General features: G+C 43.3%; 1 protein-coding gene across 1 annotated transcript; it reads right to left on the reverse strand.

Moving 5' to 3' along the window:
- Positions 1–16148: 16148 nt before the first annotated feature.
- RPS23 (ribosomal protein S23) lies at positions 16149–19330 on the reverse strand. Its single transcript, XM_075592492.1, has 4 exons — positions 19206–19330; positions 17796–17955; positions 16733–16853; positions 16149–16337 (listed from the first exon to the last, which is right to left on the reverse strand). Exons 1-4 carry the CDS (start codon positions 19207–19209, stop codon positions 16191–16193), a joined length of 432 nt encoding a protein of 143 aa, XP_075448607.1. The 5' UTR covers positions 19210–19330; the 3' UTR covers positions 16149–16190.
- Positions 19331–23366: the final 4036 nt, after the last annotated feature.

Raw genomic sequence — 23366 nt, forward strand, 5'->3', positions numbered from 1 at the left:
TGCTGGAGAAGAGATGATTTCAAATAAATAATTTGTATAGACTTGACTTATACAGGTTATTGATCTCTGTTCCAAAAGTTCATCTGGAAGTTTTTATTTCAATTACTCTAATTCATATTTTTAAAGATGAGAACTGTAAACATAACAGGCATTATGTTTGCCTCTTCCGTACTGAATGGGACTGCATAGCATTGCTTTGAAGCCATTTTGGCAGTAGAATGTAACTATTTTGCCAGGACATTTGGTATTAATAATATAATTTCCTTTGTTTATCTCATCTGATTTACAGACAACGTTATATATTATTTACTTAAAATAAGTGTGTTTCTTAAATGTTAAGATCCATTCACTTTTCACTGCTTGTTTTTAGCACAGTTTGTAATGAACCCTATTGTTTAATCCAGGATCTGAGGCCTAATCTTCCTCTGACAAAGAGTGCAGCCTTCTACTCGGAGTCTGAATCCACTGCAAGGAAGTAAGATACATGTTCAAGGACAGAGTCATCGAAGATTCACGGCGTACAATCTAAATCTAGTTTCCAGCTCTATCACTCACACTGCCACATACTGATGGACTCTGTTTAACAACCACTAATATATTATGGATGCTGATTCCTAATTACCTAATACAATAGGGCTCAAGGCTAAGAAATCTATGTGCTTGAATATAAAAGGGAGTGAACAGACATTATTATGACAACCGCACGGCCATCCAGTCATAGCCATGAACTGGCCTACTATTTAATTAAAGCACAACTATCAAATATTTGGAACTTCTGACTCATAATTGAATCGGACTGGAAATTGATCGTTTGTATTTTGGTGAAATTTTTTGTTCGATTTTTTGAAAGAAAGCTGACAAGTTGTATACAGATGTAGCAAGACTTGCTGTCTCCGGCACCTCGGACAAACAAGCAAAGGTCAGCGGCACCAGGGACAGTGTCTGACGTGATGGAAATGTGGTGGGTCCAAGCTCCTGCATGGAACCGCCAGCAGCGTTAAGCCTTCGGTACTGCGGCTGCAGGTTGCGTGAAGGCACGTGGCAGCAGCACCAAAGATCGCAAGTAGTATGATCAGATACAATTACTTTTGTGAAATTCACATGGTCCTATTTGATTTATAGCAAAACCAGAAAGGGCATAATTCGCAGGTGCTGGCGAGCAGAGTACTGTAAAGTATAAGTTTTTATAGTTGTGAAAATGTAATCACAGAAGATAGATTTATGTAACTGTACAGTCATGCTTGGACTATATAAAGTATGCTATTTCTTACCACAAACAATATAATTAAATAAATAATACATTTGTAAAGAGATGAGCACATTTTTTAAAGCTAAACATGAACTACCTGTATGGATGTATTGTAAGTTGCATATTAAGGCTATGATGAGATGTACGGCTGTTATTCGAACATTTCACAGAGCCGTTATCGTGTGCTCCACTGTATTCCACGCGGCATTTGCGCCTGTTTTTACCGCGGTTGATTTGTTTGAATTTCATGGATTATGATTTCTTTGGGTGGAATTCTTCGCGTATCCGTGGCAGAAATGAATGAATTGTAATGTGTACAGGCATACCCCGCTTTAACATACGCAATGGGATCGGAGCATGTATGTCAAGCGAAAATGTAAATAATGCATTTGTAACCAAAATAAATACAGTAGGCTTTATTGAAATAAAATCTTTAATGTCAGCTGATTTTTCTTATGTGCTGACAGATACAACATGGATAAATGGAAAATTATTTTAAAAATATGTAGGAAGGATGAAGCAGAGGGCATATCTTCTACTGTACAGTATTTTTACTGAAAGGGCATGAAGGTGAGGTGCATTTATTTGACTGACTGATATTTTTGGGACTTTGATTTGTGACTTTGGTGAAAACAATACAGTACAATGCTGTACAGTACAGTGTTTTACAATGCTGTGCTTCCTTAGGCCGCACGTATAGTGCCCGAGACCGGCGACCTCACCCATCCCCGCTAGCGAAAGTTATTTTTCGCTTTGCGGCGGCGTTGCGGGCTCCCGGGCATTTGATTTGTTCAGGGGCTGTCACATGAGGTGACAGCCCTTGAAAAATCAAATATTCCTGGCTTCCAAAGTCCGCTCCGTCGAATTTGCAGGTGTTTAAAAACCAGAACACTAAAATACCATTTTCTGCTTGGAAAATTGGAAGAAATCACGCGCCATGTCATGGGTATTCAAATGTATACAACGCGTGAAATGTTCGAATAACGGCCGCTGCATCTGTATCTGCACTCTAAAGAGAGTATCAAAATTGTAACACTTGCAGGTCTAAGCCCTTAAGGAACCATACCCAGTACATACAGTAAGGAAATGAGGAGGAAAGAGTAGCACTCTCATGTTCCATTAAATCTGGGTTTATTCACTAATGTTTTTGGCCTACTCTGAGGACCTTTCTCAAGGCATTTCAAGAAAGAACTGTTGACTTCTTTCTTTTATATAATAATTTGTGTAACCATGTAATATAGGATGAGTATCTGTCATCTAAATTTAACATAGGTTGAACTTGATGGACATATGTCTTTTTTCAACCTCATCTACTATGTAACTATGTAATCCATTTGTATTATCCTTGCATCACAACGCATATCACAAATTGAGGTGAATCGAAATATAAGTGTATTATTTCCATTATACATAGAGAGTAAGCCACCTTCCTATAAACAATAGTGTGGTCAATAATCACTAACACCCACTGTGAGGATGTGATCAACAACAAAAAATATTGGATCAACACTCAAAAAATAAATAAGAGAAAATGATAAACTCATGTTTTCCTATTGTTCTCACAAAGTTTATTTTATAATGTATCAAACAACAACTATAATACAAAAAGTATCAGAACACACAAAGAAAGGTAAGTCAGCAGACACACACTGTTAGGCCTCAATTATACTTGTGGCGTGCGTGCCACTCGCACGAAACCTGCACTGAGGCAGGCATGGCAGTGACATAACGTGAGCGGTTTGCCCTCATTGGCTGAACCACGCACGTAACCCGGCCATCGCGCAGAAAAGACAAAATTATTTGTCTGGTCGAGAATCGAGCGAGTGGTCGCGCTTGGTCGCACGCTCTATGGCCTGCCTCAGAGGTGCAGCCTTTTTTTCGCTGCGCCTGCGTCCACTATAATCGCGGCCTTAAATGTGCAAAATAGAGCAACATTGCAAGGCCTCCAATCATTTTTTATTTTTTTGTAGTTGTACGCATCCAGCTGTATGGAAGCAGGATTCTAGCATCTCTATCTGAATTATATAACACACAGTGAGTGTAAGTTTGTTCTATTTTTATTAGGATGTGATAGACATTAAATAAAACCTAATAACAATTAATTGGTTTCAAGTGAGTTTCTGGCCCCCCTGGGCATCACCCTGAGCTTCACTTGGTCATTTTGGAGAAACATCACCTTTTATGAAAATATTATTGTAACTAACATTTTGAGAGCCTTAGGCCGAGCTTATAGTGGCAGCGTTGCTACGTGCGTGTGCTTGCGTGCGCACGCACATCAGGCACAATTCAGTAAATGTTGACGCGGCAGTGTTTTGAGGAGATTAAAAATGTTGTCTTCTCAGGCGGCTGCCGCGTGATGTCAGCCTCATGTGAGCTGGTTCAGCCAATGAGGGCGAACCAGCTGTGTGACGCCCCCGCCACACCGCCGCCAGCACCATGAGCAAGGATCGCTTTTGCTCCAACCGCGCGGCAAGGTAAGAGCTCGCACTCTGGCAAGCCAGCGGAGTGTATGAGCTTAGCCTTAGATTGTACATGTTTATCTGTCTACATGCATTTGCACGTCTTATGGAAAATGTCATTAGCATTTCACCGCAGTGAGCATTCTCACCTGTGCATAAACCTTTTAAAGGTACAATCCTACACAGCGCAACAAGAAACAATCTTTTACAAAGAATGTATCAGTCTAATTGGCTTCACTAATAAAATCTAACTGCACTGAGAGAATCAATGTGACTGTTTTTGTTTCTTTGATAATGAATAACATGTTGAATTTCAAGGGGAGCCTCTGAATAGGAGAGTGTTTGTCAATCAAGTGTTTTCTTTATCCTTAGCCCACCCTGCCCCTATAAGAGCCCATAACAAGGGAGTGGGGCAGAGAGAGCTGACTGTGTAATCTGTTGTTAAACACACATTGTGGGTAATTCAGTTTAGTCCGAAGCAGCCGTCAATGGGAGTCTTTGTTCGATAATGTCCGGAACAACCGCTGCAGATTTCCCCCATTGACATCAAGTGAAAGGCAGTAACCAGAGGAAATGAAACCCCTTCCAAGGCTCAGCTCACCCTATTTAGGCTGAGGACCCGCTGCGGTCAGTGACCCGTGTGGCCGCGTGCGCCACCAGCCCCTTACCTGAAATCTGTTGGTCCCCGCTGCCTCCGTGGCTCACCACGTGCTGTGACGCGTCAGCCGTCCAGTGGTACCAGGGCGTTGACGCGTCACGTGGTGCGCGAGTAAGCCAATGAGGAAGTAAGGAGTGGAGCAGGGAAGGAGCTACGGGAGGGAGGTGGGAGGAAGTGTGTGTTGTGTGTGGGGGGGAACATGGACCGACGGGGGTGGGTACGGACGAACGGACCCTCCGCTCAAAGCACGCCTCCCCGCTCCAGCTCCCACTGGTAGCGGTCAATTGCCTCTCAGCACGCTGCCTGCATGCAGGTGATTAAGCTAACGAGTGAAACGCGTTGTTCTGAGGAGGATTTTGGACACAGTGAGCCACCGTAGGCAGACCCGTTCGTTGCCAGACCCTCCGGACGCGGAAGTCAGGATATACGCCGAACGAGCTGCAAAGGAAAGCTGCTGTGAGTTCATGAGTGCAGCAGTATTTTTTATGTTTACCTATGTACCTTGCATTTTGTACATTTTTAATGACAACTTGTTTTGAATAAAATCACCCCGTTTTTTACTCTCATGGCATATTATGTGCACGTGTGACACCAGAGAATTTAGTTCCAATCATCTAGCAGTGAGGCTTGGATTTTCTCTGAGTGCCCCCCACTCACATATGGCCATGTGAGTGGAACTCATTTTAGCAATTATATTTTGCTTATCACCACTGTCACTTATCAGTGACATACACCCACTGCGTTCTCCTTCCATCTTTTTTTGAGATCACCTCTACTATCAGTGACCTTTGAAGTGACCATCCAGATGAGGCTGATAACTGTGTGATGGGCAGACACTCACAGATGGCCGTGTGAGTGGTTTAATAATGATTTACTTACCATCCCCTCCACTCCTGTGCTTATTACACTGTTTGGCTATATGCCACACCATATGAGTGTACTAATTTTGTTTTTCCCTTCTCTTTGTTTTTGCGCTCACCATATTGTGTTTCCCTACTGTGTGAGGATCCAGGGAGATCCTCTTTCGGCTGAGCAGCAGCGAAGAATTGTGGCCAGTATTTTATCTATTATTTTTTATTCGTTTATCCGCTTCTTTTAGACGTCTATTTCAGTTTTTCTCAGAAATATAGGGATCATTCTAATCATTTTTATAAGGAGCATCCCCGGTTTCTTTTTGTACTGATGATACCCATCAAGGTTGAAACATGTCTGTGAGTGGTCTGTACTTTCTTTGCTAGTCCCATGCTGTGCTTAAAAGCTGTGTGAACGGTGATGCATCAGATTAAATGGGCTCCATGTGAATGGATATTCCAGGCAAAGGGATACACATTGTGTGCTCACTTGCATGTCATTTCCCAGAATCCCTTGCTGCAGTGGGAACACTGTATGCTAGGTGATAATGGTGGAAAGGCAGGGTTGCAGACGAGAGAGAGAGATATATTGCAATATGTATTGACTTATAGGTGAATCAAGACCATTGCCATGATATAAATGGAAATCAGGCAATGTAAGTTAGATCAAAGGGAGAAAATGGGATCCTTCTGCTTTTGTGGATCTGTTGTCGTCCCAGCAAAGATCAGAGTAAAGGCAGATATTGTGTAACACTTCTTTTATCACAAATGTAAAAGGTACACATATGGGTTTACACAAGCATTATCCAGAATAAAAACTCGCATTTAGACCACTGAGGGTCAGAAGAATAGATAACGTTGCAAACTTCCACCGGTCCCGTCACCAGCCTCCAGTTCCTGCAACACACGTAGGTTGGGGCACTTCCGGAAAGTGATGTCATGTAAGGAGGGTTCTGGTCCAGTGTCGGGGTCAAGCCGAGAATCTTACTGTTTGTAGTCCTATGCGTTTCACTGCAACAGCAGCTTTGTCAGGGGCTTTATCATAGATTGTCTCACTGGTCTTCTTTAAATACTTTTTTGGTAGTGTTCTTAATTGATATTGACATGGCCACTTAGGTCCCATATTGAGAGGGGATGTTATAGCTCAGTAGTGGGTACAATGCAAGTGGTATGTGGACTAAATTGAGACACTAGAATCCAATATATAAAATACACAATACATTAAAAAATTATACACTGCAAAATCTTTCCCAATCCAAATTATATAAGAGGATGTCAAAATGGGATATCTCCAAGGTATAAGTACAAATGTAAATGCTCACCGAGGAGAACACATATAGACGGGCAAATTACCATAGGAAAAAAAATACATATTATTATAGGCCAAAGCAGTAAAATTCCGGGCATTATTGAAATCCCTGCTCTCTGCTTGGTGAGAATTCCGGGCATTATTCATTCAGTAATGCCCGAAATTTTTGGCAACTTGCCAGTTCACTTTTCAGAGATGCAGGGAGAGCGAGCTGAGAAAAAAAATGCCAATTTTAAAACGTAACTGTAGGTATCTCTGCTGCCCCAAGCCTCTGGCAGCCCCTCCGCTCCCAGCATGCAGTCTCCGTCTCTCACAGCTGCTAGTGCTGTCTGAAGCTGCCCTGTCCCAATTGGTAACTGTTTTACTTGCAACAAAGTAATATTTCTCACCACATCTATAGCTTGTGCTAAGGTAATTTGTATTTTCTTTTTATTTAGTTGTAGACCCCCATCTCCCCCTCCACATCACCCCACTTCGCCCCCTCACCCCTCTCTCCCCCCTCACTTCTCTCCTCCCCCCTCACCTCTAACCTCCCCCTCACCTTTCTCTCCCTCCCTCACCTTTCTCTCCCTCCCTCACCTCTCTCCTCCCCCCTCACCTCTAACCTCCCCCTCACCTTTCTCTCCCTCCCTCACCTTTCTCTCCCTCCCTCACCTCTCTCCTCCCCCTCACTTCTCTCTTCTCCCCCCTCACCTCTCCTGTCCCACACCTCACTCTCCCCCCTCTCACCTCTCTATCTCTCCTCCCCCCTCCTCTCCTATCTCTCTCCTCCATCCTCCCCTCTCTCCTCCCCCACATCTCTTCTTTCTCTCCGCCCCCTCCCTTCTCCACTCTCCGCCCCCTCCCTTCCCTTCTCTCCGCCCCCTCCCTTCCCCTCTCTCCGCCCCCTCCCTTCCCCTCTCTCTGCCCCTCCCTTCCCCTCTCTCTGCCCCTCCCTTCCCCACCCCCTCACTTCTCTCCCCTCTCATTTGCTACTTTACTTCTTTTTCCTACACAGGTGTCTATTATTTTATGAAAAACTTACATTTATCCTATAATAGTTATAATCCCCTCAGAACAGGGCATTACTGGCCAATAATGTCCTGGCTGGGTTAAAGACCATTGTCTTCGCCTCAGGCCTTCAACTCTTCCAGCCAGGACATTATTGGCCAGTAATGCCCTGTTCTTCAGAGATTATTACGTAAATAAATCACACAATACAGGCATACCCCGGTTTAAGGACACTCACATTAAGTACACTCGCGAGTAAGGATATATCGCCCAATAGGCAAACGGCAGCTCACGCATGCGCCTGTTGGCATGTCCTGAACAGCAATACCGGCTCCCTACCTGTACCGAAGCTGTGCGCAAGCGGGGAGACTATAGAGCCTGTTATAATTGCATTATTTACATCAGTTATGCACGTACAGTATATGACAATTGCAGTACAGTACTGTACATGCATCGATAAGTGGAAAAAAGGTAGTGCTTCACTTTAAGTACATTTTCGCTTTACATACATGCTCCGGTCCCATTGCGTACGTTAATGCGGGGTATGTATGTATTAGAATCACTAGTCTTCTTTAAATACTTTTTGGTATTGTTCTAAATTGATATTTAAGTCCCTTATCGAGGGGAGATGCTATAGATCAATATTGTCACAATGCAAGTGGTATGTGGACTACATTGAGACGCTAGAGTTCAATATAAAAATACATAACAGAAAGATTTATTAGGTTAAAAGAACATAGGAAGAAAATCCTGACAAACACTCTGACATGTTTCACGGTCAGGGCGCTTTATCAAAGAGTAGTTTGTCAGGAAACACAACACACAATTATATAGAGAAACTCCACCATTGTATCAGCTGTAGCACATAATGAATAAGTTTAATACAGTAGAGGCAGCGATTATTCTAACAAAAACCAGTGGCAATTCCCCAGGTACACCCAGGTACATTCTGAATACATGCCTTAAACTTTCCTTAAACTAGCCCCAGCATTTCTGAATTGATTAATGGCCTATCAGATTAACAGCGAGGGTCCCTGGCAGTCCCATTCAAACTGAATTGGACTGCCAGGGATCCCTGCTGTGTTAATCCTATGGGTCGTTAGTCAATACAGAAATGCCTTAAACGTGCCTCAAACTAGCCCAGAACATACCCAGCACATACCCTGAATGCAACCCGGCTAGTTTAAAGCAAGTGTTAGAATAATCGTTGCCTCTACTGTAATTGTGTGTTGTGTTTCCTGACAAACTACTCTTTGATAAAGTGTTTGTCAGGATTTTGTTCCTATGTTCTTTTAACCTAATACATCTTTGAAAGAATTTCCTGTGTCCCATGCTGCATTGGTGGGGCTGTGCTCCGGTTCCCATTTGGATTTCGTTTGCGGCTTATCTACCAGGAGGCACGCCATTCTGGAGACGCTGAAAAGGTCTGCACTTACTTACTCTAACGCCTCCCTCTGATACCTGTGGAGTGAGGCTGCTTGTTCGGCGGAGTGGCGGCACGGCTTGTGAACAGCTTGGCGTTCACGGAGGGAGTACACCTGCATCCGCTGTGCGGTTGGGAGCCGTGCTGTGAGCCCATACGACCGGGGGTCGCACCTCTCCTTGAAGTGACGGACGATTGCACGGTGATTGCTTCCCCCGCCGCTGCCATGGTTTTGGCCCCCAGACCTCCCAAGTGATTATACCAAGTACAGACGTGGGACAACAGCAGCCAGTCCATACAACACGAGCGACACGGATCATTCGGACGGTCAAGAAACTACTCCAGCTGTTCCTTTTTTAGGTCCAGGCATGACACATCAACAGAAGCCACCAGTACCGGCCCACGCCAGTGGCGACCCATTCGGAGAGGTGGTGGGGGCCCCAAGGTATCCATCAAGGGAGAACAAAGGCAGGGGAGTACAGAGGGGTCGACCACAAAGGAGGTGATCTTTAATATCTCCGCATACACCTCTCACCGTCTGAATGTAGTATCTTAAACAAAGAGTTGTCCTTTGTCCCTACACATACCATCGACCCCTTTCGTTGGGAGGTAAATCTTTATTGACTCAATCGCCGGTTGCGGTTGAGGGATTTCTTCTCCAAGGGCCATGAGGCCATCAGGACACCTGGTGACTGTACCAATACTGCACATCCATTTCGACAGGTCAGTACATTTGACCCACAGGTACAGAATCCCAATAGCTCCACCTTTATCAACTTGGTAGAGTCAGATACGAAAGGGTGCATTAAGAACTATAAACAGAGTTTCTCCAACCTTACGCCCGATGAGCACCAATGCATTGAAGTCACTGCATGACAATAAAAATATCATCGTAAGAGCAGCCGACAAAGGGGGAGGTTATGGACTATGGGCAATAGACTGAGGTCATGAGGCAGCTCAATGTAGTTCAACACTACAAACTGCTGAAGGGTGACCCTACCCGTGGCTATAAGAAGAGATTGACAATATCATCCAGTTAGGAATCGACAATCGCTGGATTACAGAGGATACAGGGAAATTTCTACAACAGGAGTTTCCTATTACCCCGGTCCTCTATATACTACCAAAGGTGTACAAATCACTTACCGCGCCTCCTGGCAGACCGATCATCTCGGCCAGGGGCTCGTTGTGTCACCCTATCTCGCAATATGTTTTTTTCTACCTTCAACCACTCGTAGCCAAAATGGGGAGTTACATCAAGGACACTACAGATTTTATTAATCGACTTATGGTAGTTAGTCTTGATTTACAGGATGTCTTGCTCGTAACCATGGATATTTCGAGCTTGTACACTAACATTGACCATTCAGAGGGGATGGAGGCCATAGAGGACCATCTAAAGAAAAGTACAAATTACTCTGGTCCCCCTACAGAGTTCCTCTTACTCCTGATTGAGATCGTGCTGCATAAGAACTTTTTAAAATTTGAATCACACTTCTCTCTCCCAATCATGGGCACTGCGATGGGGTCAAATATGGCCCCATCGTATGCTAATCTGTACATGGATCCGTACGAGCAGACGCATGTCCTTAATGACACACCATATGCACATCATATCACCAACTACATGAGATATATAGATGATATCTTCATGTTGTGGAAGAGGACGGAAAGGGAACTCGTGTCGTTCCTGGACCATTTGAATCAGATTCCCTCCAACATCAGGTTCACTATGACATACTCAGCAAAAGAGGTAGTTTTTCTTGACACTGTTGTTTACCGTGATGCTGATCGTTTGCTGACGAGGATTCATCAGAAGACTACAGATAAAAACACCCTACTTTTGGCCAACAGCCATCATCCCTCACCATTGAAAAGAGGGCTGCCATACTCCGAGTTCTTGAGGGTAAGAAGAGTGACCAGTGATGAGACAGAATGTGATTTGGCGCTGTTAAATATGACACAGCAGTTCCTGGATCGTGGGTATGATGCAAGGGAGATTACAATTGCAATTGAAAAGGCTAAATTAATCCCTCGTGATCAATTACTCACACCTACTGCAAAAACATCAGATTTAAATAGGTTCCATGTAGCCACTACCTTCAGTACTGCCTCTGGACTGATTAAATCTAGCACAGAGGCATTGGCATGTACTTGCTAATGACAAGAAGATCGGGGTACATTTTACTAAACCACCACTTTTTTGCTACAGGCGTGGGCGCAACAGTGGTGACTCCCTCCTACAATCGGATCCAGTGACCAAATATACCAGTACCATCAACTGGCTCACCAGGACCTCTGGGGTGTACAAGTGCCATGGTTGCACAAAATGTCAGCACATGATTCTTGGCAAAAGTTATGCACACCCACATAGTGGGAAAGCCACCAAAATCAGAGACTTCCTTAATTGTGAAAGCCGCTATGTGGTTTACTTTATTTGTTGCCCATGCGGCCTATACTATGTGGGGAAGACCACTCGCATGGTTAAGGAAAGGATTTGCTTGCACAGATCCGCTATCAGGAAGGCACTGTTGGAATCCAGCAACATTGATGACCATAAGCTACAACCAGTTGCAAGACATTTAAAAAAATTCAAGCATGGTCTCGCCACGATGCACTGCATGCCCATACTACAAGCCCATGTATCAGCACGGGGTGGAGATAGGGGGAAACTGCTGCTTCAGTTGGAATCAAGGCTTATCTTTGAGTTAGACACCATGGCCTCAAGGGGCTTGAATGAGGACTTCAAATTGGGTTGTTTTCTTTGATTTATCCCCTTTTTGAATATCTAAGATATGGTTCACATTATCCCTAGAGCCCTTAACATTATGCATGTCTGTACCTCCCTTTCTTCCTTTTTCTCCCCTTCCCGTCCTCTTCTCCTTCTTTCCATCCTCCCCCCCCCCTTCTCCTCTTTGGTTCCTGACGTTCTGTCCATTTCTGCTATCCTAGTTGCTGTAGATTTATTATGCATTTATCACTCATTATGAGTATTTGACTATTATTGCCATACATTGTATATAGCCTACTCCTTTACTAGTCAGTTTGCCTCAATTGCCCCAATGTATTCTGCTACACTGTGTAATTTTGTTTTTATTCCTTACACCCTTCATTCACGGTTGTTCCCCACTGTTTATTTTTAGGACACCCTTGTAGATCTCCCGCGTGACTCCATACACAAGAGCATCAGCCTTGCCATTCTTGGACTGTTCCTGATATGCTGCGTCAATGACTGCTTGCTGCAGAATTTATGCTAAAGATAAAGGATCCTATGATAACTTTCTCATTACCAGATGTGTTGTGGTGCTTATGCTGACTCCGAGGAGACTGCACATGCGCATTGGGGAGCACTATGAATTCCCCTGTCTTGCAGGACGGCGTCGCGGCTACCTGGAACTAGTCACCATGGCTACCAGGGATGCAAATTCCCTACATGTGGACTGATATAGCTGTTTACTTTTTCAGTTCTCCCCTGCTTTTCCTGCCAAGGCTATGACAGCTTTAGTGCGACGGCAGATCATGAGGGGTTGATCATGGGTAATTTTTGCATAACCAATCAGAATAGCCGATGGTCATTTAGGTGTGGGTTTTAGGGGGTATATAAGGTTTCCACTGCCAGCAGTCTACAGCACTGCCCTGAGGAAGGTCCCTGTGAGGACCAAAACGTTGGTCTTGTTTGTGCTGCTGTCTACTTTGAATACAGGTTTTTTCATCTACCACTGAGTGCTGTCCTTTGTTTACTCTTGTTGAGTTGACTGGAGTTAGAGGTTAGGAGTTAGATTATCTATCTATATATATATATAAAACAAAGAAAAAGCGCCTGATCCTAGTGCATTATTTCTATAAAAATGAATTTAATAAATTCCAAAGCTCACAAAGTAAAACTCGCAAACGGAGTTCCAGCGATCGGCTTGGGGCATGAGTATTTATCTCATAATACGCCTATATACTATTTTTGATTGCGAGTTTTAATTTGTGAGCTTTGGCATTTATTAGTTTTTTTTTTTATAGAAATAATGCACTAGGATCGGGCGTTTTTTCTTTGTTTTATGCAGGTTTGTGAGGGGAGGTCGTTGTGCCCACAAAGAAGGCTGCCAGTATCCTGTTTAAATAGTCCCAATTGTTTGGTGCATTAATCAGTGGACTCAAAAGTGTATGGTTTTTTTATCTTGGACTTTCTTTTATTATTCCTATGTACAGTTTTTGAGAAATATTGATTGTTTTCAATTTCATATTACATTTAAACATATGGTTTATAATATCTAGATTATTCATTATTTTTTTTATCACAAGTATTGTTTTATTGACATCAGCTACACATGGTTATACAAATTATTGGCTATCAGTAGATATTAGATCCATTTATTATTCTTAGAATTGCATATTAGATATAAGCCCAGGTACAAGGGGCTTTATATCATCATCCTATTAATAATGATTTATTATACATACAAGCGCAGTCTTTTCAGTGCTAATCCCCAACAGTCTCTCAGCTCTGTACACAGCTTTATCTTTGATTTACATTCCAATCGTCCTACTAAAATATATTGCTAGACGCGAGTGGACCTCTGAATATGTTAGAATACTAGAGTGTAAGCTCTTTTGCAATTAGACATACCAAACTAAAGCAATAACTACATTAGTTTGTGTGTATATACACACACACACGTTTAATAATAAGCTAGTGCATGTCCGATAAAAGTAATAGAGGCATACATTACCATGAAGCGGCAGAGGCGACAGCACTCGGGTAGTAGGTAACAAAAAAATTATGTATTAAACATAGCACATAACGTTTCTATCCCTCTAGGGGATGTTTCTGAGTAATGTATGCCTATATACATATACACGTCAAAATAGCTGTCTGTGGGTGGGTTTACTGGCTATGCATCTTAACCCAAGCTGTGCAATGCAGTAAGCTTAAATTTATAGGGGACCATGTTAAATGGTTTTGAAGCAAAAAGTGGCACTGTGTGCTCATTTGCATGTCATTTCCCAGAATCCCTTGCTGCAGTGCTGGGCGATAATGATGAATGGCGGGGTTGCAGACCTGTCTAAGACATGCAAATGAGCATACAGTAAATTTTTCCATTTGCTATATGCTTTACGGTGGAAGGTTTTTGTCACACTTTTTTACCCACCATAACTTAACTAAGTGTGACACACACTATGCCGCTGAGACAGACAATGCTCACCTATCCACAATCTGGCTATTTATTACCGTATTTCCTCGATTGTAAGACGCACTTTCCCCCCCTTTTCAGGTGGCTGAAATAGAACTGCGCCTTACAATCGATGTACTGAAAAAAAAAACAGGTAGGGGGCGCTGTAGAAGCCGGCCAGGTTTTCTGTGTGCATCAAACATGGCTGCGATCACGGCCCCCCCTCCTCCCGAGAGATCAGCTTGAGATGCCAGCCGGGTCTTCTGGCCTCCCCTCCATGCAGAGACCACGCCCCCCCCCCTCCATGAGGTGCAGAGTTCAGACACAGCAGCCCCCCTCCTACCCTGTCAAATCTGTGAGCTGCACGTGCAGGGGAGGTGTGTGTGTGTGTGTGTCCTTCCATTCTCTCCCCCCCCCAGAAAAAAAATTCTACACATTTAGTGTTTTTTTCCCCCCAATTTTTTTTTTTTATTAAATCTAGGGTGCGTCTTAGAATCGCAGAAATAGGGTATGTATATAAGCAGGCACTTTTTCATACTCGTGCAATTTACTTGTTCATGTACTCGCCCTTTTGCATGGTATCAGGCAGCTATGCATCGATATCCTCATAACCACAAACTCATTCCATTATCTTATGTAAATGTACCATACTGTGTTTTACACTAGACCACCACTATTCTGGAGACATTTACAAAGTTTCTAGCTACTTGTGATTGACCATTGAGTTAATGGCTGTTTGCATAATCATTGACATCAACCAGTATTTGGAATGCAGTATTCCACTGATGCTTTCCAGGCATAACCTCAACACATGTAATTAATAATACCTCTATAACACAGATCCCAGAAATGTTGTAATCCTTTGGGAACCCCCAGGACATACTGTATGTAACCGTAAGAAACACAAAGGTTCTTTTTCACATGCAGACTCAATTTAGGGCATTATACATTATTGGTGAGCAACTCTTACTGTTGAACAATGACCTTGATGGATTCACTCCTGTAAATTGTATTTAACACATTGTTTGTGCTGTCCACATTAAGCAAATTCTGAGGACAAAAAAATAGATACCTTCAACTGTGGTATGTTCTCAAAAACTTTGAGTTGTTATGCTTTGAACCATGTGTTGTGATCAAATTTCCATAAACCACCATGAGCACATGAAGCGTACATTTTAAAGCTGCAGTTCAAATTTTCGTTTTTTTTCCCTCTTCATTCAAATTGCATCAAAACAATCTGCACACTTACACGTTATTAGCCAAGTTGTAAATCGATCTGTTCTCCTGTAATCCAGTGTTTCCCAACTGGTCAGGTCTTAAGGATATCCCTGCTCCAGCACAGGTGGGTCAATCAGCAGCTCAGTCATTTTGAATGAGCCATCTGTGCTGGAGCAGGGATATCCTTAAGACCTAACCTGTTGGGGTTCCCTGAGGACTAGAGTTGGGAAACACTTCTGTAATCGATCGCTTCCTCAGGGTTATTTAATGCAGTTCTCGAACAGCATTGTGGGCAGTGTAGTCCAGCAATATTATGTGACTGGGCATTAACTAGATACAATTGGTGCACTGCTAAAGAGGGCAGGGCTCAAGAGCCAGAGCCTATCAAAAGGGGCTGTGACTTTGGAAATGGTTTCTATAGAAACAAATATGCTTGCTACATTAGAAACGTCTAAGTTTTTTTTTTTTTTTTTTTAAATGCTACAAGTCTTTTCTCATAGTACAGAACTGATTAAAACAATACACATGTAGGATATTGCTTGAACTGCAGCTTTAAAATCCTGCCAGTAGTATTGTAACACAGTAACAGCACTAATCTATGTAGTTCTACCACGAGTGTAACCAAATTCCTAGCTATTTTAATACAAAAAGACACTAGTTTCTATTCTAAAAATCTCAGTAAGTTTAACACCAATTTCCTATTGCATTAAAGCGGTCTTTAATGCATTTTTAAATTTGATAGCTTACTAAATAAACATCCCAGTATCAAATCACCAACTTGACACCATTAAACTGGAATGCTTCACAAGAAAAACAAGATACACAGAACTGTGAAACGATGTTTAATAAACGCCTTAATCGTGTAACACGTCTATGACCTTGGTCTCTCCTTCTTGCCTTTGTACAAGGCCAACAGGGAAACGTTGGCTACTTTGACAACCTTGAATCGGACACCAGGAATATCACCAACAGCATGACCGGCACGTCCAAAACCTGCAACCAGAACTTCATCGTTTTCCTGGGGAAAACAACCACAAATTAAGTATGTTACACTGAAATAAAAATAAAAAAATTAAAAAAAAGTGACGCTATAGCGTTTAGTAGTCACTATTATATGTAGTAAAGTTGATCAAAGTGTCCAGTACAAAATAAAAAAATTTTTGGGGGGGTTTTAGTATTCCATTACATTTTATAATCCAAGTAATACTACTTTGCAGTAGACATGAAGCATACCCTCCACTTCTAAACCAGTTTACTTAAGAGGATTTCATTATGACCAAGAATCAATGTACAACATAATTGTGTAAGGCAAGGCACCGCATACAGAAATCTAGCCTTTGTTTATGAAACAGTTATCATGGTTGCAACTCATATGCTATGGGTGCTATGCTACAACACTAAAGCAACACTTACCTCAATAAAATTCAGGCAACCGTCGTTTGGTACGAAAGCTGTGATCTTCTTGCCGTTTTTGATCAACTGCACCCTGACGCATTTTCTAATAGCAGAGTTCGGCTGCTTAGCCTCTACACCACTAAAAATAAAAGCAACTGTTACCACTTGTAGTTATAGCCGGACATGTGGACACTTCGTGGAACCTTCAAAGCAGCACCACAGAGGTTGCCTTAATTTCAGGTCCAGGGACCCCCTGCTTCCCCAGATACTTACTTAGGTGCCACCGGAGTTGCCTTCATGTTTAAATGTCGCTCGTCACACAGGCCAAAAGGAAGATGCAAGGGATAACATTCACGGCTTCCTATTGGCCCGCAAGACGTGGGACATTTAAAGCGGCCATTATGTTAGCCCCAACAAGACCCCACCAGAGCTGCTACCTGCAGAGATACCAGCATCCCCTACAGAGGTATCTCAGGAAGCAGGTGGTTCCCAGAGTAGAAATGAACAGACAATCCTTATAACTAAAATAAAAAATGCAACCTGGAGTGCCGGTTTAAATAAATGCGGAATGGGTTAGAGGGATGGGGAAACAGTCAATTTACACTTTGAAGAAAAGAGAAAAGCGCACCGAGGAGCAATATAATTTAATCAATTAAAATACCCACAATTGGGCTAAACAATCATAATAGAAAATTACATAAACTTTTCTATAGGAGTTTGTGGAGTTCTCCTAAGCAGGCTGCATCAAGAGTTTTAGCAACTACTACTAAATATCTAGAGACAGCACGAGCACAATTGTTTGTCAATTTACACCTTGTTAGAGTGCTGAACGATAACATGATTCTTAGGTTTAGCCACAATTCTAAAACATTTAAACAAAAGGTCTATCCAATCTATTTACGCTAACATGGAATTACCAGATTATACAAATGGCACTCAAGTTTTTTTTTATAATGTACTCAATTAATGGTACTAAAAAGCATTTATAAAAAATTTTTTTAAAAATAAACTCAAAATTCACAGGAATCTTTAGAAATATCCAGACAAGTGCTGCAGTCTACAAACCAGATTTAAAACTTACACTTTTTCCAGGACAATTCCTTTAGCGTGGGAAGCGCCTCCAAAGGGGTTAGCCTTCAGGGCAGTGCCCAAATGAGCCTTCTTGTACTGCTTGTCATGCCATTTCTGCTCCCGACGGTGATTGCGGAGCTTTCTAGCTGTACGAAGACCACGGCACTTGCCTATAAAGAGAAATTTAAAGCAAAAAATGAATGTTGAATCATTTTAAAGCAAAAATTGAATGTTGAATCATTTAAGACAGAATAGTCTTTACATCAGGTTTATAGAAGATCTGCCCCACCCCCCCGCCTCCCCAAAAAAAAACCTCTAAAAAGTGTATTTGCGTATTCAGTTTAATAGACAAATACCAGTGGACAAACTGATATAAATGTGACTTTGTAAACAGAGCATTAAAACGTTGATGTTTATATATGATCAGGCCTCTAATATTTGTTAAAGGAACCATGATCCGGATGGTAGCCTCCCAAATTTATTTTCATTGGTCATTCAGGCTAAATGTTTCAGTAATTCAATAATTTTAGGTTTTGGATGGATACATTTTTTTTAAATTATTATGTCAACCCTGTTCTTAGCCTGCAACAGGTGGCAGCCATTGGGAGTACCTAAAAATGACAAATCGATAAACCTACAAAAAGTTCAAAATGTATGAATTGGTGATTGTCAAAGTAAGAACAGATTCACCCACAATTTCTTGCAGACGTGTTGTATCTCAATGTAATATCAAGAGATGTGGAAAGACAGCTCAGATGCAAACATGAAGTCAGTGCAATCGTTATTATAAAATGGGGCGACAGGAAAAGCACATTATAAATGTATAACGGGAAAGGGTACTGCCGAGTTTAAGCAAGTCTTAACAATAATTAAGAATTTTGCTGAGGATTTGAGTTCCAAGCTGACGACTAATAAACTCTCAAACCCATGACATGAATATACCTTAAACTCAATGTCAATGTATTCTTAAACTAGGAACATGCCGCTGCCACATTGCATTATTTCTCATAGGAAGAGGGGGATCAGACACGAGTTGCTATTACTGAAACGTGAGGAGGAAATGCACACAACCCCCACATGTAATGGGGTAAAATTCTGACTGGACCGATGGATACATTTATTCGGCACCCCGTTTATAAGGCGCGTCGGTTAGAACAAACGTTATGCCGACACTGGGATCTTCCCTGGTTAGGTAGGGGGCTGGCAGCGGGACAGGCGGCCCAGACATGGCGCTTCCCCGGGATCAGGCCGCCTCGTGGTATCAGTCACACTGCGCTATCTCCCCTCCCGCAGCCTTATCCCTCCTCCCCTCCTGCTTTTCCGGGGGGGTGACTCCAAGAGCGGTTTCCTGGTGTGCGCGGCCGCTCTCCCACCTCATCCCGACCCCGGTAAGGTCTGCCGGCGGCGGAGACTCACTCACCCATCTTTACTGTCCCAGGGCCGACTGCGGAAAGAACTAGCCCCACAACCCACCGCGAGACACAGCCGCTCGCAGGACCCCGACCGGACTGCCCTCATATACGCCTGAAATAAACCACTGGCAATTGACGGCTAAATACTCCCTTTCTCTAAAACGGGGGAGGCTGTGCTTAGTTACTTGTGCTTGTCGTTTTTTGGACGCGCAAGCACGTCGTCTTTTTGGATAAAATAATGGGTTTAGGATCGTATCGGGCTGGCAAATAGGTGTCCTATGCAGTGTAATAGAGACTACAACTCCCGTCATGCTTTGCTGCATGGGTCCTAGCGTGACACCCCTCGACATTCGCCAGGGCGTTCTTCCCTTGTGTTGTGTGCGCATGTGCAGTCAGTGCAGTTGTAGTTTTGATGAATTACTGCAGTTTCCACTCATTCAGACACAGGCAGCATGTCACTTAGGGGCTGTTAACATTGTATTTGCTTGGAAGGGGATTTGGCTCCATGTTTAAAGACAAATGGGCTTTACAGGCTTGTGTCAAAAGAAGCACAAATATAAAGGAATACATCATCAGCCTATTATTACCTTTGTAGCCATGCCACCTTTGGCTACTAGAACGGGCTATACATCTACAACTTTGGCTACTAACCTGCCCTACTCCTGGCTGTAAGCCATGGTAGAATCAGGCTGCCAGTAGTCGATATGGGTTTTACCCACTCACTGGTGCTGCACTTGAGTGACAGAGGGAGGCTGTGACATCAGGCCTGAGCATGTCCAATCATGGGAGAGACCTGGTGCCCTCCTGGCTGTACTTAAGGGCAGTGCCGCCCCAAATTTAGTAGTGACTCTATCTACCCCTTGAGAGAGGCAGGTCAAACAGCCAAGAGCCTGACTATTGGGCCTACTCTTGTACCATACCTCTGCCTCTGATAGAGGGGCGGGGAAGAGCTGGGACTGCTGCGGGTGCCCTTGGCCTGTAGTGACAGTCCAAGGACCATCCATCAGTGGGTAGCTGAGAGTTGCTGTTTGAGCAGGACCTGTCATGTACTGTGCTGTAAAGAGAGAGACAATAAACCGTTCCTGTTATTAGACCTCCGGCCTGGTATGTGATCTTACTGGGGGGCAGAGGTAATTGGTTCTACTGTGGGAGATCATCTTCAGTTCCCTGGAGCCCATGGTAGATGGAGGCTCTGCACTGCTAAAGATATGTAGGTTATGAACCCCAGAAGCCTAGTGCTGTGTCCCCACAATCATCGGCAGATGACTCAGCCCTCCTGTTACCAGCAAGTATCATGTGCCACATGTGTAGTAATGGCCAAATCTCTCACCGGGTGGGGGAAACACTGTTACACCTTTAATTTACTTTGCACTGCACCTTGAGGCGCTATTATGTTCTTCACAAGTGGAGGCGTCATTATTATCTCTAATAAAGAACCCTTCCCCGCACACACACAAATTTAAATGCAGAATGTGGGTACATGAGACACAGAGCTGGTGTGTTAGGATGTGACAGACTGTGGGTCAGAGGGAACCCAAGTGGTCAGTGTTAAGAGCGCTATATAGTGGGGAGACTAGAGGAGTGCGTCTCTGTAAAGAGGAACCCAGGGGTGACACAAATCTCAGTGCTGGGAATAAAGAGAGATGCATTTCTAAGGGGCCTATGCAGAGAGCAGTGAATTTTAAAATTGGCGAGTTTAATAAAAAGTAGCTTTTTTGGAGAGTTTTATTCTCCATATGCAGAAATGTGCGAATTCTGCTATGTTTAACATGAATGCGTGTGGCGAGTTTAAATTGGCGAGATGCGCGCTGCAGAAATGTGTTAAAAAAAATTCGCGCCTTTTTTTTTCCTTTGCTATGGCCGCGAGCGGCAGCTTCTTGTCAACTTTTCCTGGCGAGGCAAAAAGGAGACAATCGCGCCATTTTATTGGCGCGAACAGCCGCTAGATGCCGTTCGCGCCTCTCTGCATAAGGATATTTTTAAAACTGGCGAGATGGAGGTTCTCGCCAGCCGCGAGGCGAGTTTTAGAAATAGAAAAAAAAAATTGGCGCGTTTTTCGTAACTCGCCATTTTCTGCTGTTTTCTGCGCGATTTTCTCAAAAAAATGGCGAGTTTTGAAATAGCGCTGCTCTCTGCATAGGCCCCTTAATCTGTGAAACCCCAAATAACCCAAGGAATATGTATATATCTATATGATTAGAAATGACGTAGGCCAGGCCTGCACAACTCCAGTCCTGGAGGGCCGCAAACAGGCCAGGTTTTCAGTATATCCCTACTTCAGCACAGCTGGCTCAATTAGTGGTTCAGTATGACTGAGCCACTAATTAAGCCAGCTGTGCTGAAGTAGGGATATCCTGAAAACCTGGCCTGTGTGCGGCCCTCTAGGACTGGAGTTGTGCAGGCCTGACCTAGGCGCACAAGAAAAAGAGAAGGGGAGAGTGGGGAACACATCAGGAACACTACAGAGAATAGTATTCTTTAATGGATCTTTATAACCCTACAGGGTTAATCTTGGATTTTAAACTGCTGATATTTATAGATATCCCCGTCTTTAAGAATTCTCCAAAAGGTGATGAATAGTGATAAAACAGTAGTAGTAAAATACTATTTATTTTATAAAAAAAAAAAACCTAAACAAGTAGGTATAGAAAACTCACAATAGTGAGATTTATGAGAGATATGACAGACTAAGGGCCTCATGCAGAGAGCAGCGCTAACAGGGAAAGCGGCATGTATTGGCGAAATCTGCCTTTAGAAAGGCAGATAATGGGGAGTTTTAAAAAAAGCGCCATTTTTTTTTTTTTTTCTCTGAATCTCGCCGCGCGGCTGGAGAGAACAGAAATCTCTCCAGTGTTGAAAACGGCCGTATGCAGAGAGCCACTAACGCCATCTAGTGGCTGTTCGCGGCAAAAAAATGGCGCGATTTTCAACATTTTTCCTCTCCACCAAGCAGCTGGCGCTCGGCGGCCGGTGGAGGAGAAAAAAAAAAAATTCGATTTCTTTCCCACTAGTTTCAACAGCGCTCATAGCGCTGGTTGAAACTCTCCATATGCAGAAAGGATTGTAAATGCAGTTTTATGCCCTTTCTGCATATGGAGAAAAAAACTCTCCAATAAAGCTAAATTTTCTTCCCCTCTCCAATTCTAAATAGCGCTGCTCTCTGCATGAGGCCCTAAGTCTCTGGTTTAGTATCACAGTCCTGGATTGCCCACTCAAGGCTACATATGCAAGCCCTGAAAAATACTTAGAAAAAAATAGTACCTTTTTTGGCGTGATTTAATCTCCATATGCAGAAAGGGCATAAAACTGCATTTAAAATCCTGTCTGCATATGGAGAGTTTCAACCGGCGATATGCGCGCTGTTGAAACTTGTGGAAAAAAAATCGCGTTTTTTTTTTTTTCTCCCCCACCGACCGCCGAGCTCCAGCTTCTTGCTGGCGAAGCAAAATGTTGAAAATCGCGCCATTTTTTTGCCGCGAACAGCCACTAGATGGCGTTCGCGCCTCTCTGAATACGGCCGTTTTCAATACTGGAGAGATTTAGGTTCTCTCCAGCCGCGCGGCGAGATTTGCAAATAAAAAAAAATGGCGCTTCTTTCAAAACTCTCCATTATCTGCCTTTCTAAAGGCAGATTTCGGCAAAACATGCCGCTTTCCCTGTTAGCGCTGCTCTCTGCATGAGGCCCCAAGAGTCTCTTATTGGCGCATTATAGCACCTCTGAGGTTAACCTCAGTGGAATCGCTTACTTGTAGCTGTATTAAGAACCCAAAAGACTCACAAGCCACAGTCCTCTTTTGCAGGTAGTCCCGTATTTGCGATCGAGGTCGTCCCACCGAGGTTCTCCTCTTATAGCGATGGTTACCCATGGTGTAGAGAGACTCGCTTCCCACTCTGGTATCCCATTACAGGGGTTCACGGCTCACGGTTGGCATGTCCTCTGCTCTCCAAACCTTCGCTCTCAGTATGCAGCTGCACACGTCCGCGTCACGTGGGTCTCGTGAGATTTTCTCTATTGCTGTATTAGCTGACCACTCCGGTCTCTTCTCTGATATCTGTTGTGAATAGGAATCTGTCTCCAACGCTCTCTCACTGCACAAATGACATCACACTACGCATTTCACCTTGGCGGCTTCTTCGTGGAATAAACCGCCAAGGTGAAACACGCAGGG

This window comes from Ascaphus truei, chromosome 1 (assembly GCF_040206685.1).
Source record: "Ascaphus truei isolate aAscTru1 chromosome 1, aAscTru1.hap1, whole genome shotgun sequence".
Taxonomy (NCBI): Eukaryota; Metazoa; Chordata; class Amphibia; order Anura; family Ascaphidae; genus Ascaphus; species Ascaphus truei.